At 36.2% G+C, this 21,509-nt stretch overlaps 1 protein-coding gene across 1 annotated transcript; it reads right to left on the minus strand.

Moving 5' to 3' along the window:
• Nucleotides 1–14,417: 14,417 nt before the first annotated feature.
• LOC125662712 (alpha-latrotoxin-Lg1a-like) lies at nt 14,418–18,703 on the minus strand. The gene is made up of 2 exons (XM_048895034.2): nt 15,443–18,703; nt 14,418–15,340 (listed from the first exon to the last, which is right to left on the minus strand). Exon 1 carries the CDS (start codon nt 18,462–18,464, stop codon nt 15,459–15,461), a length of 3,006 nt encoding a protein of 1,001 aa, XP_048750991.2. The 5' UTR covers nt 18,465–18,703; the 3' UTR covers nt 14,418–15,340; nt 15,443–15,458.
• Between the last annotated feature and the right edge of the window lie 2,806 nt (nt 18,704–21,509).

Consider the following 21,509-nt stretch of genomic DNA (forward strand, 5'->3'; position numbering starts at 1 on the left):
TCAACTTGCTAGAGCTATTTTAGGAAAAAACAGAGTGCCAAAAAGTGGAGTCAAATTCAAATAAATCTTTCTTGGAATTATGAAGTCGCTAAATATATATGTCCATAATGTATGGCAAAATTGCTAAATCTATGTCTCGCTAAAAATACCTCTTATACAGTATTTGAATTTAAAAAAATCATCAATAAAGTATTTTCTAAAATTATCTTTTTGATTTATTTGATGAAAGGTGAGGATAACGAACAGTGATCAATCGCATAACTGCAAGGAATACAAAATAAAGAGTTGGGTAACACGGACCCCTGGATATACCAGGGATGGGATCGGGTGCCTAGAAGGAATAAGCATCCCCTGTCTATCGGTCACACCCGCCATGAAACCTATGTCTTGATCAGGTAATCGGAGTAATCCGCAGTCATAATCAGCGTGTAAAGAACGGCCTAACAATCGGTATCAAACACGTCAGATAGCATTTGACTTAATGATAGGTTGCATTGGCAAACTTCACTATAACGACCATAGAATATGCGAAATGTTGACCTTAAACGAGACTGTTGAAATCCCTGTAAATTCAACCCGTTTGTCAGTAGTCTGTCTCGATTTGAAAACATCACACGCAGAACAAGCTCTTGCATATCGAATCAATTGAGAGATAACAACACCTTATACAGGCGATGACGGAATATTGCTGTATAAATATGGGAAACTGACGATGGAGAAGCTGAAATCATTCCGTTTGTCATAAAGTTGAGTTGTTATTTTGCCGTTCATATTCATTTTCAATAAAATATCTAAGTGCGAAGCAAATATCGAGGACTCTGTGATGTCTTTTATCTCGAGTTCACAGGAATACATCTAATCGACATCTGAATGAAAGTAATTATTGTTAATGGATAACACGTCGTCGATAGATTTAGATGTCTAGTTGAGGGCCACATGTACAACAAGATATTTTTTCTTCTCATGTACAAGTTTTTGAATAAACTACTTCATAAGAATATTGAGTAGAGTAAGCTAACAAAGGGATACAATCCATGCACATGGGAATTCCAACAGACTGTTGCAAGACCTCATCACTAAAGACTACGAAGACATTGTCAATGAGGAACTCCTTAATATTTTTTATTTGAACTAGATAGTACTTGTGCATGGAATCAGTGGTGTTTAAGAAATGATCATTTGGACTGATCAATAGATACAAATATTTCCTTTTCCCATTATTGTTGAAGAAGCAATTCTCAATGATGACAAAAAGTCTTGAGAGGAGGCAAGATAGGGGCTTGGTAGAACATTTACTGGATCCAGGAATGTATCTTTCTTTGTAAGGGTTTTTGTGAAGTTTTGGAGTCCAGTATAGGTACGGTAACTCACATTCATCCATCCCATTGACAGGGATACTAAATATGTCTAAAATTATTGAAAATCGATTGATTGATTGAATATTGTTTAACGTCCCTCTCGAGAATATTTCACTCATATGGAGACGTTATCACTACCGGTGAAGGGCTGCAAAATTTCGGCCTATTCTCGGCGCTTACGGCCTTTGAGCAGGGAGGGATCTTTATGATGCCACATCTGCGGTGACACGGGACCTCGATTTTGTGGTCTCATCCGAATGACCGCCCCGTTTAGTCGCCTTCTACGACAAGCAAGGTGGTACTGAGGACCTATTCTAACCCGAATCCCCACGAGATCTTGAAAATTATCGAGATAAGATAATTTTAAAACATAAGAATTATCATACATCGCATTTACTCATCCAGATTGGTTCACAAAATTCATTTTCTGAAAAGTGTTTTTAAGTCAAAATATCCATTTTCGGCCAGGGCCTTTGGTACCCTGACCTTTCTGCAGAATCATGTCTACAGTTTAAAAAGATTCGATTCATTTAAGAAGAGGTAGTAAAACTATTTTTCTTGGTATCGGCTCTCTATGTTTTTTTCGTTCCTTGCAGTTAATTTGATTTTTTCACGTTTTCCCCAGACCCTCTATGTTTGAAATAATGTTGAATTCTGCTATTATATGGCTAAATCTTAGAACAGATGATTTACCCCTGCTGTCCTACACCTAATCATCGAATGGGAACACACCACTCTAAATAAATTTAAGATTTATTCGTGTGTATAATGGATGGAAATAATATTGCAATGTATCAGGATCCAGAGAGCATATAACATTAGAGAGGATATCAGAAACAATGATTTCTACACTTGCATATTGTATATACGAGTAGATATGATAAATGAATCATGATTTTATGTCATAGCAGATATACATGACCGCCGTACATTGGACATATATGTTTCTAATTATTTGTAACAAAGCAAAACACAGTCATAGCGATCGCATCTATTGTGATTGCACGCTGATTGTGAAATGGAATTTATGGACATAAAACAAGTAAAATTGAATTAATGTGATTTGTCTAATATGAATTGCTCTAAATTATTTTTATATGAAATCATACAAATTTCTTCAGAGAAAGGTGCGCGTATAAATTTGGCGCATATGATAATTTGCTCACTTGAGTCGCCTTGGTCCTCTTCTTGGACGTGGGTTGTCCGGTTAGCGCTCTCGCTTCTCGCCGCTGCGACCCGAGTTCAATCCCCTTGATCGGCAATGTTTGTATGTGATGTGAGAGGGTATGGCGGTCGCCCGCTCGGACACGTGGGTTTCCTCCGAGTACTCCGATTTCCTCCCAAATAAATGAACCCCTAGCGCAAACATCCGTGCATCAAATGACCCCATATATTGGAATAAGCTTTTGAGCTTTCATGGGTTATCCTTGATATTTATGTGTGTATGTATATACCGAATAAATATTTTATTTTCATTATTGATTGATGATCCCTAACATGGAAGGGGAAACGTCAGTTTTAGTGTTCTAAAACAATTCTTCCTAGTTTGCTGTGTATATGCGCTACCTGAGGATCCCTGTCAAGGTATGTGTGTTAAACCGTGATAAGATAGTGAGATGCTTGCCATTTTTGGCTACCTTTGACCTTTTATGAAAAGGTCAAATAGAATGTTTTGGCATTTTTTGGTCCAGACCATATAATGTTTTTTTTTTTGTTTTTGAGATAGGTCTTTGATATTTTCCATGTTGGTAAGTTTAATTTACTATCATATGTTCAACCGCCGCGGTGGTCTAGAGGTAGAACATTTGCCCCGCATGTGGAAGATAGGGTTCGAATCCCGGCCGCGACAGACCTAAGTCGTTAAAACAGGTAGTGACAGTTTCATTGCCAAACGCTCTGCATTAGGTGTGAATGTCACAGGTACTCGGAGATTACCTTAATAAAGGATGTCCCTTGTAACAGCAGGTGTGGCACGCTAAATAACCATCACTGCTCAATGGCCGTGATCCCCGAAGGCACCAAAAAAACACAGTTGAGTCTGGCATACCCGAGCATTCTTGCAATTTAATAAGACCAATCAAATTCTTGTTATTTTTTAGAAAATTTTAATGGGATGGATGCTCCTTTGTTAGCTGACCTTTTTTATATTCTTATGAGGCAGATTTTATTGAAAAGCTTCTATGAAAGGCGAAAATAACGAACTGTGATCAATCTCATAAATCCGACAAGTGATACAAAATAAAGAGTTCGGCGCACACAGACACCTGGACGTACCAGAAGTGGTATTTGGTGTCTAAGAGGGGTAAGGAGGAGTAAGCATCCCTTGTCGACTGGTGCTGTCTGGTGTGTTTCATACCAATTGCTAGGTCGTTCTTGGCGAAGTGATTATAACTAAGGATTACACCGTTTACCTGATCAAGATATAGGGTTCACGACACGTATCCAGAAGTCCGTGTTTGCCCAACTCTCTATTTTATATTCTTTATAGGAGATTGATCACCGTTCGTTATCTTCACCTTTTCATATATATATATATATATATATATATATATATATATATATATAATTATATGTATACCTCTGGGGCCATGATTTGAGCAATTTTGAAATTTCATTTCAATCTTTTGCAAGGTTTGTCTTTTCTTGTCCAGTAGTTGATTATAAGTTGATTTTGAAATATTGTAATCCTATTTCCATTATCACTCAATAATGTCCTCTTTGAAACACGTGGGACCCTTCAGTTTAAATTGGACCTACTGCACTCCCAGATGCTTTATGGCAAACTTTGTTGAAAATAACCCTCTGTTTCTCGAAAACTTACAGAGGAACGGACGCCAGATAGCAGGAGATTCAGAAAAGCTCACTTGAGCCGTACAAGTAAGCTGGAAATCGAAGATAATGAACAGGGATCTATCAATTAAACTAAAGAGTAGGTCAATCACGAGCACCTGGACACACCAGAGGTCAAATCAGATACCTAGGGGGAGTAAGCATACCCTGTCGAACGGTCACACGCGCCGTGAGTCCTATATCCTAATGAGGTATAAATGGCTGAATCCGTAGTCAAAATCTGTTTATAAAGAACGGCCTAACAAATAGTATGAAAATATATCAGACAGCATTTTGCCGTATGATTGGTTGTATTCAATATTTACCCAGAGATATCGTTCCTTACACTCATATATACCTCTGTCAACGTCTCAAAATAAGCAATGTTATTCCGCATGTAAATCCACTTTTTTTTTTTACTGCTAATAAAACTAAGAACTATTTTATAAAACATCGGGAAAATGTAGGACAAGCAACTATTTGTAGTTTCCCTCATTACTATGCATTCTTCATGTTCATGTACCTATGTTTAGGCCTGGTGCAAATAGAACAACCCATTTTCCGCATTCCAACCCCAACAGCGCTTCTTGTGCACAAGAAGACTTGACATCTGCCCAGTATTTATTTATTTAAATATATTTTGTAACTGAAGTCGAAAACATACTTTATTTGAGCATACATGCCATTTTACAAGAATCTTGTAAAACCCTCGAGACGTTGACAAAGCAAGGAACGACAACTATTGGTAGAGATTGGGTTGCATTCGCAATTAAGGTAATAACAATTTAATAATCACATAATTTGCGAAATGCAGTTGTCAGTAGGAAACATGTTCCTGTATTTTCTGTCGAAGCAGCGTCAAAGTGGATCTTTAAAAAGGGCAGCAAATATACACATTGCATGTGTAGCCTATACAAATGTTTTCTGCTATCAATTCCTATTCTTCGCAAACACCATCTTCAATAACTATAGGTTCTCAAATTTGATACTCGGTATTTGATACTCTAAGATGGCAGTCTTCACAGCTCGACGCTCCCGCCGTTTTTTTGTATTAACCAATGTTTTTCACATTTTTATGAACTAAGACTTATAAATGGAATAGTAATTTTGCTTGAAATAACAAGGAATGACGCTACGTTTTTAATTATGCTATAGGAAATAAAACTGGAAACGCTTTATTCTTTTTCTAATTAACTTGAAGAAAGCACATAGGTAACGAGACAATTCCTAACAGATATTACTACCCATTAATAATTTTTTTTCTTGTTTCTATAATTTCTCGACATGTAAACAATTTTTAGTATTGGTCTATGAGTTTAAACTTTAAATGCATACTATCTACATGACAAAAATTAATATGCCAACCAAACTAATTAATGTGGAAAGGCCTACTTTCAATTCACAAGGCACCAATATTTAATATAATAGCAAAATGATAAGATCGATCTGTTATCAAACAGATGTACTGGCATAGCATGTATGGTTGACAGTAGTATTCTAAATGCTGAAACAAAAATAGAATTTGTTTCAAATTTTCTTTTATTGCTAAATCAAGGTAATTTGTTTAATTTTTCTTTGATTCTTACATCGAGGTCATTTGTTTAATTTTTCTTTGATTGCTACATCCAAATGAAACATATTTAAATGGTACTTGGTTATAAATGTTAAATCTTTGATATCGACTCATTCAAGTCTAATTACACAAAGTAGATAATGTATATAATTATTATTCTGTAGGGTATATGTTGAACTTTCGCGGTAAATAAAGATAATCGATCGTAAAATATTGAATCGAACAATAGCGAAAATGTAATGGCCGATTATATCTATAGATTTAACATCTACGTACGCATCGTCATCAATTGAAGGACGAGAAGTAATATTATATAAGTAAACACTACTAAGTCATCCTCAAAGTTCGTAATCACGTGACTATTTAAACAAGTTAATATTTATAGGTTATAGACTTTGTATGGGAAAATATGACGACCGAGTTTTTTGGCGCGTAGACGGACCGAGCTTGCGAGGTCCGTCCGCGACAAGAAACGAGGTCGTCATATTTCCCATACAAAGTCTATAACCTTTTTATTATATACTTTCAATTTCATTTAGAAACTAAAAATAATTTTATTTCTAACAATAACTTTATCAGTTTAACTGAGTAGAAGATGAAAAACACGAAAAATTTGAAAATTAACGGCGTAGAAATTTGATTGTGACGTAATGTTTGCGGGCCGGAATGTTTCCGGGCATATATTGTGTGATATATACCCGCAAACTTTTAAAGAAAAAAGAAGAGATAAAATTGAAAGTATATAATAACAATATATATCACCCTGTATATGGTGCTGATGTACATTGGTAACAGAGGGGAAGGCTATAGTTCGCCACGGCACAACGCTATTCAAGATGGCTGACAGATTGGGTAGCACTGTGTTATTTATATCAAGTTTTTTAGTTACCTGGCAATTTTCGCAAACCCATCTCAAGAATTCTCAGAATCACGAACCAGTTTATCAGCAATACGCAGCTGCTTCAACACAGGAATTGCCAACAACCTCATGCAATATAATAGGAAGAACAGAGAGCGACACGCACTGTTTCTTGCGTTGCACAACAATGATGTCAAACATCCGGTTCCTGTTTAGTCGTGATTCCGGTACAGGAAGTTGCGCCTGTTGTTATCTCCCTTTATCGTGATCTGTTCTTAATGGTTCAAAATGGGAATCTTTCCTCGAAGGTGAGTCTTCTTTACTTACGCAGATTCAATATTTAAAAGAGTTTAGACCACAACATCATCGCACCTTAAAGTCATAGAGGGATTTAAGTTCTGTTTGGCAATCTGCCTGATTATATGGCTGTAAGCAAAAATAGTAGATATGTTATTTCAAACATCTTTCAGAAGAAACCATTGAGATGTTCATAGTTATTGAGCATGCCTGAAAAAATATTCGAATTCATTTTCTTTGTTAACGTCCCTTTTGGGAATTTTCACTCATATCATATGACATCATCAGCTGTAAATGAAACACCGTGAATTTAGACCTAAGCATGACGCAACGACATCAACTATCACTTTAAAATAGTTGGTCATATTTCAGCGAACAATTGACGAAATTTCATGGACCAGTTTTGAGTCTGACACAATGTCTGAAAATCCTACATTTAGCACGCTCACAAGATAAGTCTCAGACGTCACAAGATATTGTGTAAATTCTTATTCAGGACAGAACACTCTACATGGTACCAAAGTACAGATATACTGTAACAAAGCTTCTTCCTGCTGATGACTTGTAGTCAGATACAAAGCTGAAGCTGCTGTGGCTAGTTTTCAATAACACGCGTTATGCACTCTGGCAATCTGTATGTATCCCCAACCACCCTACTACAAAACAACAAAGATACGAATTTAAAGAATTCTTTAGAATAGAGTTATTTGCTATCTTATGAGATCGATTGTGGATCACTTTTCTTCCCTGGTCATGAAACCTTTCAGTTTCCGACATTATTGGGAACTTCTGTACTTATTTTTAGAATTTGACAAAGGAATGACGGTGTACAAGGACTGAATCCTTATGCGTAGTCCAGAAAGGTCATGCTGGCCATCTAAATCATTTCTGATTTTATATTTACATGTATGTCATAGCTGCGAGAAAGTGAAAAGTTTCTTTCATTAACAACCCCGAAGGAGCATTGGCGAATGGAAGTAACAATAATGTTAGAATAGCTCTATTTTCAGCGGATATTGACGTAAACGTTTCATGTTAGCAAAGAACTTGTTTTGGGGATTTTATTAGTAAGAGGGCATTTATATAGACCTATTCGAAAACGTGAGTTATCTCTCTTTGTATTCTAACATTTAGTGTGAATATGACAACTTCAGGGTAGTAACACAGTCAGACTGCGCGTTGAATACTGAAATCGAAAACAGTTGAAATGATTTCTACGAGAGGGTAGGGAAATTGTAATAGAAAAAAAGTCCTTTATTGACAACATTAATTTTCTATTATTTTTACAGGCAAAGTTAGTTATTTTCACGTGTATGAAGGAAACGTATGCATTGAGATATTTTGTTAGTGTTAACATATTTGTTGGCGTGATAACTGTAAAAATTATACAGCAACATCGCTGCAGCCTTCTGCACTGTTTATAATGACTCTTCTCGAATATACTACCTCAAAGTCTTAAACTACATTACGGAAAAGCAGTACGTTATGGTTCAAAGAAAGATAACTCATGTGTTCGGATTGACCTATCCCGTTGGAATTGTCCTACCTTTTCAGTAAGTACTAAGGCCCAGTTAGGATAGCCCTGGTTATTATAGTGGTATCAAGGGTATTTTATCCAATTATGATAACCCTAGTTTTTAGTAGTGAGTACGAGGGGGCGTTTAGCCTTTAAACTTGGTGTTTATGTTTATAAAACTGAATATACCAACGAGAGCAAATTTTCCAATAGTGGATAGTCTAAATTTGTATATTTTACCGTTCACAAAACGCTTTATTAAAATTCTCACATATCAACTTTTCCGGGAATAGGAAATACTTTAACAATTTTGGACATCGTAACAGGATCAACAGTGGTTACATATTGTAGCAATCGGAACTCCTCGCACACTCGATATACATTTCGGATGTAATACGATGGCATCCATTAGTGACTTCGCTACAATATTAGCTATGACGTCAGGTAACGAAGTGCAGGAGTTACGATTGGATATTTTGGTCTCCCACTCGGACACGTGGGTTTCTTTCAGTTCCTTTCCAACTTCCCCCGCCTCACGCAAATATCCCCCGCTCACCAGAGATATGCAATTGTCATAAAATAAATGTACATAAATGGTTTACTTATATTCCAGTCTCATGTCATTCACAATACAAAGAGTACAAACGTGATGACGTCACAATATGTCTTGGGTACAGCGAGAGTTCCATGATTTATCACGCTACCGCGACTTTCTGTCAAACAGAGGGCGGAGATCTCGTAAAAGTAGATTATCCAGATAAGTTCGCCATCTTAAAAGAGTTTTTAAGTACGTCGTCAGTTCTTTTTGAAATGTTTTACTTTCTTTGATTCTGTGAAATATCAAAATGTGTATAATTCAAATAAATAATATCTATCAAAACAAAATTGAGACTGGGTATGTGAGGAGTTCAAATCTTCATTTTTTTGGGTAAATTTCTTCTTTTACAGAATTATAACAGTGCTTTATTTATCACAAATCAGATTATTTTTTTCGTGCGAGAAATATTTATTTCAACATTTCCCTCATTCCTTTTTCATATTATCCTCGAAAATTATATATGTTTGTCTATCATTCTATTATTTCATTATTGCACATTGATTTGCCCGTCTTTTTGCATTTTAGAGGTGTCACGGCTGACTTAACAACAGTTGAGGTGTGGATCCAAGGATTGGAAGTAAACAGGGTGTGACAGTTTCATGACGGCACTCCGTTTGTTGATAATTTCTGCCCTCTATCTGGATCAAACAAAAAAGGCGAGAACCACATGAGGCTTGTTCCCCGTTATAACTTTTCCTGCCATGATATGCCGGCCAGCCAGAGTTATAATTTTGTTTGTGAAGTCAGCTTCAGAATTCCTCATTAGTGACATAGAATAAAGCATGGCATCGGAATTAAGATGAACAGTTTTAGAACTAGGACTCTGTTGGTACTTCTTAAGTATCCCTAAGTAGATTGTTAGAAATCGGATGATCCACCGAAATCATTATTCATGTACAATGATGTACTCCTGGAACAATTTTTCGTTGTCTCAACGATCAATCTCCATGTCACGTGGTAATTCCTTGATTGATTTTAACCAATGAGAAAATTGCACATGTTTGCCGAACAATAATTGTACAGAAATGATCTTTTTTGTTAAATTGTATTAAATTGTTTAAAGAAGGAGTTCGCGCTGTCTGCTTAAGTCACAGTTTACGTGTATGTGTGTAAACGTCATAGTTTGTTGAGGTATGTCACACAAAAATGACATCCACTACTAAAAACGACATTACTTGAGTAGTTTGTTAAGCAAAACATAGCTCGGGACCTTTGGTATCGCAATAGTTATCACATTTTGTCGGGAAAATCTACCTAAACTGAACTATCTTTGACACTAATATCATTTCATGATTATGTATATCTATATATTCTAATTCTTGCTGTATTTTTTGATTTTTATTGACTTGTTTGTATATTCAAAGTTCCTGAATAATTGAATCATTACCGTCTCCCTGGAAGACGGTATCATATAATTGGAGTATTTTACAGTCTTCGTATAATGCACCTCCTCTCCTTTGTGATTGATGGAAAATGTATAATGTAAAATTCTAATTTATTTCATTGGTTGAAATTATGTTCAACGCAAGGAAGACAATTTCCTGATGATTTAATTTACGCACGACTTAACAATTTTACAGGATTTTCATTCTTTAAAAAAAGGGAGAGAAAAATCAAAGAAAAGAAAGAAGAAAAATTGCAACATAATAAAACTGACATTTTCATCTGATTCATAACAACTATCAAAATAATGCAACAAATAACAGAAATGATCTGTTTTTGCATTCAAACATTAAAATTCTTCTTGATAAAATTTGGGTAATTTTCAGTTATTTAGTAATCTTTGTTTCTTGCCGTGTAAAACTTAAACACGTTAAACGTCTGCTTTTCACTGTTTTTAAATGGAAAAGAAACAATGTTTTTTTAGTACAAATATCATGTCAACTTCAACGTCATGCTAGAAAAAATATTATTGTACAGTAGTTTCTAGTAGGTCTTTTTAAATGTTAGAAAAGTTTAATTATGTGGTAATTTGATAAAATATAAATACTTAAAGCTTATTTTATACATTTATATCAGTTTACTGTATACGGTTGTTCCTAAAGACTGTTAAAAAGCTATACTTGTTGTTTACATTTATCAAGCGAACTCGTTCGTTCTATGTAACGCGGCATCCGGTTGATAGCAGTGTCATGGCATTGCTAGAATTCAATGGTATAATTAAATTATCACATTTTCAACAATTATTATCATTTCGGAAATATTAATGGTTAACAATACAAAATAATAACTTTTGAAACGTAATTATACCACTATTAAAGCTAAGGATGATAAGTTAAGTGGTATTACATTATTGAAACATATAACAGTACTTGCTTAATGTTCTTTTGTTTTTTGGGGTTTTTTTTGGGGGGGGGGGGTGAATATTGAATGTCTTTGGGACTCAGATTGAGATGTCCACAGTGTTCAAAAAATCTTAATCTGAATTGTACGTGCCGATTTAAAGTTTTCATGTTAAAATCAATGAGGGAATTACTATTACCTCTAACTCTATTCCTTCATTTCTGATCTGCCAGTCCCCAGTCAACAATCTAAGTTCTGCGAGCGTAGACACACATAAATCCAGAAATTTTCCTCAGGTAAGTGGATTCCACCTCATGCGGTTTTTGGGAAATGCATACAAATAAAGCAAATATTTCTTCTACCTGATCCAGGTGTGGTAGGCTCGTACATGCAAGGTGAAGATAACGAACAGTGATCAATCTCATAACTCCTACAAGCAATACAAAATAGATAGTTGGGCAAACACGGACCACTGGACACACCAGAGGTGGGATCAGGTGTCCAGGAGGAGCAAACATCCCCTGTTGACCGGTCACACCCGCCGTGAGACCCATATCCTGATCAGGTAAACGGAGTTATCCGCAGTCAAAATCAGTATACCTATCTATGTGTGCGCGTCACATCTTCTACCAATGGAATTAAGGTACTGGATTTCAAAGAAAACGGGGGCGGGGGACTGTATCGTATTCAAAATTGCTTAACAAGATAATAAAAACTAACTTATATAATATTTATGATATGCCATTGTGTAATGTGAATTATTTATTTTAGTCAATAAATTATGATGGCACGTTTATTTTGATAAAAACAGTAGCCAATACAGAATGTTGTCTCTCATTTATAAAGGTTGAGTGTAATTGGGCTACTTCCCTTAAGCTGTGGAGCAAACTGGTCAACAGATCCGCTAGTCATTGGAGTTTTAAATCATTTAATTGGAATGTATTTGGAGTCACGTTACCTAAGATAAAAGCAATAGAATATTAATTAATTCCAGGACTGATGCTTCTAGACTTGTAGGGTCTGGTAAAGTGTGAAGGATTATTCCCCATTGCCTTGAATCCTCTCACAGCCATAAATCAGAGTGAATGTACACAGAGATCCTGAATATTATATATATTAGTGTGTACCTGACAAACTTTGTGCCATAATCGAATTGAATATACACTTTAAATCAGCAGTTCATAAAATAGAAGTCCAAAGGTCCTGTTTTCAATTTGAATGCAACTTTAACAATAATCTTTGCAAAAACTGTTAATTGCATTGAAAACATGATGGATTGATAACAAATAAATATGAATGAAATGTGAAGATAAGGAACAGTGAAGAATCTCATAACCACTATAAGCAATACAAAATAGAGAGTTGAATAATCACGGACCCCTGTTTACACCAGAGGTGAAATCAGGTGCCTAGGAGGAGTAAACATCCCCTGTCGACCGGTCACACCCGCCATGAGCCTTATACATGTATCTTGATCAGGTAAACGGATTTATCCGTAGTCAAAATTAGTGTGCCGAGGACGGCCTAACAATTGGTATGAAACAACAGCGATTGCTGAGTTTGACTACCGAAAACACCTGATCCCACCTCTGGTGTGTCCACGGGTTCTTGTTTGCCTAACTCTCTACTTTGTTTTGCCTTTAGGACTTGTGAGATTAATGACTGTTCGTTATCTTGACCTTTCATTCGATGGGCTAGAGTATATTTTGTTGATCAAGTTTTAAACCGAGGGAGGATAATCACAAATATGTTGATGTTACAGAGGTGTTCAACATTCTACTTCAAATTCAGCATTTCAGAGATTTTTTTATCGTTATATAATGATCGTATTTACACATATATGTAGAGCATGTTAGACGTGTTTTAAACCAATACTTCTCATTACCATCACATTAGAGTTATCGCGCTTTGATGACTCTTGTGCGTCATTGGTAAGAGAATGCACAAGTCTCGCGAGCAAGTGCGAGATTGCTGGGACATAAACGAAACGTTCATGGACCCCCCCCCCCCCCCCCCCACACTTTTTTTAAAAGTTAAAGTACATGGTGTACTTTTAAATAAAATAGCCATTGGTCAAACTGTATTTTAAAAATATACTAACACTAGTTTATCAAGGATGTTACATGGTTTTTTTTAAACTCCACTATTATAAAAATTCCAAACAACGATGGATGTTCTCTGTTCTAAGTCAATCAATATTTTGCAATTTTCAAAATAGCTTAGATGCAGTTTAGAAACGCATTTGTTGTGTTAATTAGTGTTATAAACGTCTTTAAAAATGCAGTTTGGCAAGTATATAACTTACTCAAAAATATTTGAAAATGAGAGAGAGCGGGGGGGGGGGGGGGGGGGGGGGGGGGGGGAGGTACATTAACAATTACAAAGTCCATGACATATATGAACCTGTCCAAATTGTATAAAATAGAATGTCTTCATAATCTGACAGAATAATTTTAATAACATATGAATCCCATTAATTACAAGAAAAGTTATTGTGTCGGATGTGCGTTTTGGTTTTTCCCTTCACAGTTCTTCTTGCGATTGATGCTTTATATCGGTCAGATTTGGCAGATTAATACCTGCACTCCTTCACATAGTTTAATAAGTTCGTCTGTTTTCTTGTAAGAATAATCAATTCCTAAATTTTCCTTTAGAATTTTAATCAGTGTTGTGGTTTGCTGTCGGTTATAACATGTATTCGATAACATAATTTATATTAGGTATGCCTAAGTACTAAGTACTGTTTACGTATGTTGTCCCGGTAGCACGACTTTACGCGCCTTTAATTTGAAGAGTTCCACTAATGGAAATGATGAGTATTGTTAGGCCTTTCTTTATGCACTGCTCCGTAGAGGGTTGACGACTGGTGTGACCCATCAATTGGGGATTCTGCCTCCTCTTTGGAACCTGATCCCGCTCTGGTGTTTTAAGGGTCAGTGTTTACCATGATTTTAACTTTGTATTTTTTTTTCGGATTGATCACTAATCGCGATCTTCAACATTTTCATGCAATAATCACAAATGCGTTTATTGATTGTACTAATGAACTCCATTATTTCTTAACGTTAAGCAACATCTAGAGACAAATACTGTAATCGCAGTGATGTAATGTTAACGCATTTAATAAAATAGTTTATATTAATTATATGTAGAGATAACAGTGACATTTGTCGAGTTGTTGGAACAACTTGCCCTTTCAGTCAAATAAATCACATAACTTGTAAAATACGATAAGTAATATCACACTAAAATTAACATTCTTACATGAATAAAACACTTAACAGCATTCATGGAAAACACTGTGTAACACTTTGAGCGAAGTATGTCTATTTTGTTCTGTGTTCACGTCTCAGTTTTGATTTCGTGATTATTTTAGATACCCAGAAAATTACAGTTTTAATACTGAGAATACAATTTTCATAACAAAAAATCCATTTTTGTCCGCCGTCTTCTGGGTTAGTGAATACCACATTTTCGACCTCATGCAGTCTATTTTCCACCCGGGCTACACTGTTTCCTATTTCCGATACTTTTTCATTTGTAACCACAAATTGATTGTTCATGTCTTCTTTGAGTTCACGAAACATTTTGCGTATCATATCTTCCTCTTCAGAATTATTTTTGAATTTCGTAAACTGATCAATTATCGAATTAAAACGAGAGAGAACATTTTCAATAGGAGTCATTAAGCAAGTCCCGTGGTCAGTTCGAGCGACCGCTAGTCCAACACATTTGAGTATAGGGGGGTTTCCATTCACTATCAGAAAAACAAAAGAACCCGAATCCCCATTTAAGATAAAATCATTACATCTGTAAGGTCTTACTTCTATCTGTCCACGTAAGATATGTCTTTTTTCATTTAAGACAACACTACTTTTTTCGATTACAGCTTCAGCATTTTTAAAATGGACATGTCCGCGTGTTAATCCGGAAGCAGCACCAACTTTCAGTATCATTCCTGATCTGCATTCTTCTATGGTTGCTGTTTCACCATCGGTGAAAGAAAGTTCGTCCCGTTTTCGAAAATCTGTAAGATTTTAGCGTTTGATTATAAAATAATGAATAAAAAAGACTCAAAATAATTGTTGTATTTCATTTCTCAGGATAATAGAAATTTTAATATACAGACCTTCTTGTTGAATATTTTATAACTTTAAATTTGAAGTAAAATATCCACTGTCTGGCAGTCTTTTTTGCACTTCAACGAGGGCAGCATCGATTGTAACATCAATATCCGCTCTATCCAAATCTAAAGCATATTCTACCACATGTCCGATAGTATACTTCCTTCCTCTGTCTATAATGCTTACGGGTGGTTTTTGGTGGAGTGGATTATCTGTTTGATTGTCCAAAGAGGTTAGTACATGAGCGCAAGTTATAAAACCCTTTCTGTCAGCATCTATATCAATAAAACCGCCCACCGTTCCAGTTTTATCCCCTTCTGTTAGAGCTATCCTATCTCCCATTTTTAAACCCTCTTGACCGACAGCAAGAGTCACAGCACTTTCTCGGACGTCAACCGGATACCCTCCAATTTGTGTTGGAAAGAGTTTTTCGCCTGCCGGAATTATGCCTTTGACTCTACAATAAATAACTACCGATTTCAAATATTTGGGTGGTTGTTGATTTGCTGTACCATATCCTATTGATTTGACTGATGATGTTGATACGAGTGAAATATTGCTGTGGTGTTTTATTAGTCTTTGAATATCTTCTTTCCTCAACTTCAAGTCAGGGGATACATCACTTTCGAGATGCATCATTTCTTTTGCTTCCGGGGAGAAATACGTGACATCTCGGTAATATATTTGTAATCCATGATATTCTTTCAAACTCCTTTGTACTGCTTCGTTTGTCTTTCTAGTTATAACAACTATTGTTTCGATGCAGTTATTGCACCTTTCATGAGACATAGGTAGATATCCAGCCCACACAGAGTGTATACTCAATACATCGCTATATCTCATATCAAATGTTTTACTGAGTCCTCTAGCAAATGTTTTAACTACATCAGTAGCAGCCCCTGAACGCAAGATATTAAGAGAAGATCTGAGAAAAAGTTCTCGTATTTCCTTTGGATATAGAAATGCTATTTCGATGCACCAAGTCATCGACCAAGTCAGCCCCGTCTCAATAAGTCTTTCCGGAAAGGTACATGTGTGGTGTTTTTCGTATTTGGCAAAATGAAGCAACTGACAGGAAGCAATATTTACAGTTCTTTCTTGATTGCTTAGAAGTTTTTCATTATTCAAACAATCAGCAAGTGAGAGTGAGAAAGCTAGCATTTTGCTTTCACTTATTCCTCTCCGTCTTTTTGGATAGACAGCAAGATCAAGATAATCGAAGGCGTGTAAGGATTTTAGATTATTTGTCTCGTATTGTGCTCTATCTCTGATCATCATTTGTGGTTGCGATCCGGAATAGCTCTGTTCTATTACTGTTTTGAATACAATATCTAAAGGTGTGAAATTTTCAAATGTTCTCTGGCGAACATCAAAATCATTGAAATCATTCAACAAAACCTTGATTGCTCTTTCATTTCTAGCCTCGTAAGAATAATGCAAAGCGTTGTATCCACGACAATCTTTTTGATATTTTAGACCAGGTAGTTTTTCTGCGATATATTTCAATATATCTGTATTACTGTTGTAGCACGCTAAATGTAAAATTGTTTGTTTACTCGTTGATAAAGCATAATGGTCGACCTCGATATCCAAGAGATATTGTATAACATCTACTGAAGCGTTGAGTGCACTCATATGTAATGCCGTTTTCCCTTTGGAATCACGTCTTTCAAGTTCTTGTGGATACATTTGACACAAATATTTGACAAGATCAACCGAACTGTGCTTGCATGCAATATGAAGGATACCCTTGCCTGTGGGTAAAGTCTGATGCGTGAAACATTGCATATTTTCAAGGTATTTCAGAGTTTCTAATGATCGACCTCTTGCACAGCTCAATATTGCATCATATCCTTTATCGTCCTTGGCATTGAGGAGTTCTGGGCATTTATTAATCAGAAAACGTACGATTTGTAAATGTCCTGAAATACAAGCTAAATGCATTGGGATTTGTCCTTGTTTATTACGCTGTCGAACATCAAATCCTTGAACTATTAGATACTGCACAATATCTAAATTCCCAATGGCAGAACTGGTGCAAGAGTGAAGTAAAGAATAGCCTTCTGTTGTTACCACATCTTTCGAATGCAATGTTAAACGCATAACAAATTCAAGTATCTCTAGACTTTTGCTCATGGAAGCACAATGCAGGACACTTTCGCCCTTCTTTGACAATGTTTCGAAAAGTTCATGAAACTGACTCAACAATTTCATAGCCTCTAAATTTCCACTGATGCACGCTGTGTGTGCTGCAGTCATCCCATGTTTATCTTGAACGTGAATAATTTCTGGATAACTCTCTAATATGTGCTTAATAGCGCCATTATTTCCATTGCGACATGCAACATGTAACAAAGTTTCTCCATCGTTTGTTTTCTCATGCGGATTCATTTTCATATTCTCCACCAGGAAAATTAAAATATCTGTGTCTTCATTCGAAGCCGCATAGTGCAAAACAGACTTTCCCGTTGTAGTTTTTATTCCTATCTGTCCAGGGTACTTCTCGCAAAGCCACGTAAATGCTGAAAAGGAACCAAACATCGCCACCAAATGCAAAATTGTTTCGTTATCAACGGAGCAATCTGTCGGATCAAAACTTTGTCTGATCAAATATTCCACTACGTTCACGGAGCCGGACTTTGCTGCACAATGTAATAGGGAGCAGCCTTGTGCATCTCTGAATGAAGGGTCTAGTTCCACATATTCCGTCAGCAATGATAGCATTGGTAGGTGGTTGTTTCTTACAGCAGTAAACAGAGATGCAATAGGAGGGGACCTGCTATTTTCAAGTGTAACTCCTAAATTATTCAGAAGCTGAAACATTTCTACAGAGCCTGTCTCGACTACTTTCAACAATATTTCGTTTTCTTGACAAAGTTTAAGGAACAGATTTTTCCTCAGAGAGCTGAACAATAACCGTATGATATTCAAAGATTTCGATCTGATGGCACAAACAACAAAACACTCTTGCTGATAAGTTTTTAAATTCCGACATGCTTCTTCGAATTTTTCGTTTGCCGAGATCATATTGATGAACTCTTCATCATTCCATTCTGGTAGCTCTGTAATACATTGTATTACACTCCCAGTGGCATTACAGCATAATTCGCTTGTTATTCGCTCGATAATCCAATCACAAATGTTATTTGTTGAAATTTCTGAGCTTTCCCTCAGTAGCTTAGAACGAAAATAATGCAATCTGTTGACTGGAGCCAACTGAAATGCAGACCCTGCATTATTCCTTAATAAAATTGAGATTACGTTTTCGTATACGATTCTGTGCACATATTCAACATAGGTATTGCCATTTGTGGTCATGTTTGTAAAGAAAACATCTGTTTAGAGATCAACAATAAACGGCAAGTTCATAGAGACAGATCTTGTAAATCCCTTCATGGTTTGCTTGAACGTGCGATGTAAGATTGCATATGTCTCATTTTCGTATAATTCCTTTATATTGATTTTTCCTCCTCGTAGGCATACAACTGTGAGAGCTAGAAAAAACTCGGGCTCCATACTTTCCAATCGTTGTGACAGAATGCTATCTACATGAACAGAAAATTCGGACATTGTCTGACAGAAATGACAAGCATCTGGAAATCCAAACGGGAAATCGGATTCAATCAATGCATCTTCGTCCTCTTTCAATTTCACTTTGTTTAACCTCAACATTTCTTGCTTTTCGATGGATGTAAGACGCATTTGTGGTGAAGATACATCGATGACAAACTCCTCCGAAAATCTTATATCGACAGGACAAAGTTGTCTAATGAAATGTAGGACTTCTTTTCTAAGAATTATAAGCAGTTTGTTAGCCTGAGGAGTGCACGTATCGTGTATATTAATAGAAATTCCGGCGACATGATTCATCAAGTTTTGACAGAAATCTGCGGAAAAGATATCAACCTCGCAGAAATCCCGTACAATGAAAAAGAATTTATTGTCTGGAGAAATGTTGACCTGCCAGTCTTGATGGTACTGAACAATAAACGGATTCATCTGCTTCTCTTGCTGAAAGGTTCTCGCGCATTGGTATGCTAGGAAGCTTTTTCCATTTCCAGGAAGTCCTGTCACAACTGCTATGTTGCTTCCCTCCAACTGTTTTACTAGGGCTTTGTATGCATTTGTTTGTAGGAAAGGACGTTCATCAATTTTCGTCGAAATAATTCTTTTTGAGGAAACTATAAATCAAAAATATACAAAAAAGCCAGACATAAGCAATTCTTTCAAAATATCAGAAACTATATTACCACATCATTGATTCTTATGAAAATTTAAAATTATGACTGTATCAATCTCAGCAGTTTGCAGCTAGGAAATCACAGATGGATCCCATACAATACTTGATAATTTGAAAATGTCTGCCAGTCGGTAATCAGGACTTGAAATTGTAATGATTCTTTTATAAATTGTTTTATATTGTATGATTTTGGCTTATAATGTCATGAATTGCACTATGTATTTATCACACACGCATTGTTAAAATAAATTATCTATACTGATGATTGTATGTTTGTTATGTTGAATAAACATTCTGACAGTATTGCATAATTAATACATGTACCCTACCAGCGTTTCCATTAATTGGCGGATGTGATAATACTTCTCATTACCAGCTCATTAGAGTTAACGCGCTTTGATGACTCTTGTGCGTCATTGGTAAGAAAATACACAAGTCTCTCGAGCAAGTGCGATATTACTGGGACATAAACTAAACGTTCATAGAACCCCATCCCGTGGGGATCCGGGTTAGAATAGGTCCTCAGTACCCCTTGCTTGTCGTAACAGGCGACTAAATTGGGTGGTCCTTTGGATGAGACCGCAAAAACCGAGGTCCCGTGTCACAGCAGGTGTGGAACGATAAAGAGCCTTCCCCGCTCAATGGCCATAAGCGCCGAGCATAGGCCTAAATTTTGCAGCCCTTCACCGGCAGTGGTGACGTTTCAATATGAGTGAACTATTCTTGAGAGGGACGTTAAACAATATTCAATCAATCATAGCACCCCCTTTTTTAAAGTTAAAGTACATGGTGTATTTTCATATAAAATATCCATTGGTCAAACTGCATTTTCTAAATATTCTTACTCTGGTTTATCAAGAATGTTATATCTTTTTAAAACTCTACTACACCTATTCTAAAAATTCCAAACAACGATGTTCTCTGTCCTCAGTAAATCAGTATTTTGTAATTTTCAAAATAGCTTAGATGCAGTTTAGAAACGCATTCTTTGTGTTAATTAGTGTTATAAACGTCTAAAAAATGCAATTTGACATATATATAACTTATTCTAAAATATTGGAAAGTGTGTGTGTGTGTGTGTGTGTGTGTGTGAGAGAGAGAGAGAGAGAGAGAGAGAGAGAGAGAGAGGCTACATGAACGATTACAAAGTCCATGCCATATGAACCTGTCCAAATTGCATGATAAAATAGAATGTCTTTATAGTCTGACAGAATAATTTTAATAACATGAAAGGTGAAGATAACGAACGGTGATCAACCTCATAACTCCCACAAGCAATATAAAATAGATAGTTGGGCAAACACGGACCCCTGGACACACCAGAGGTGGGATCAGGTGCCTAGGAGGAGTAAGCATCCCCTGTCGACCGGTCACATCCGCCGTGAGCCCTATATCCTGTTCAGGTAAACGGAGTTATCCGCAGTCAAATTCAGTGTGCCAAGAGCGGCCCAACAACTGATATGAAACACGTCAGACAACATTCGACTCAATGATAGGTGGTATTGACAAACTAGATCGTTATCACGACAATAAAAATTGCGAAATGCTGACTTCAATCCAGACTGTTGAAACCCCTGTGCCATCAACTTGTTTTTCAGTGGCTTACCTCGATTTAAAAACTTACTATACGCAGAACAAGCTCTTGCATATCGAATTAGTTGAGATATATAAACACCATATGCAGGTGATAATGGAATATTGTTAGATAAACATATGAATCCCATTAATTACAAGAAACGATATTCTGTCGAATGTGCATATTGGTTTTTCCCTTCACAGTTCTTCTTGCGATTGATGCTTTATATCGGTCAGATTTAGTACCTGCACTCCTT

This window comes from Ostrea edulis, chromosome 8, assembly GCF_947568905.1.
Source record: "Ostrea edulis chromosome 8, xbOstEdul1.1, whole genome shotgun sequence".
Lineage (NCBI taxonomy): Eukaryota > Metazoa > Mollusca > Bivalvia > Ostreida > Ostreidae > Ostrea > Ostrea edulis.

Excerpts from the sequence above, each read along its gene's own strand:
- LOC125662712 (XM_048895034.2), bottom strand. The coding sequence starts at position 18,464 with ATGATCTCGGCAAACGAAAAATTCGAAGAAGCATGTCGGAATTTAAAA.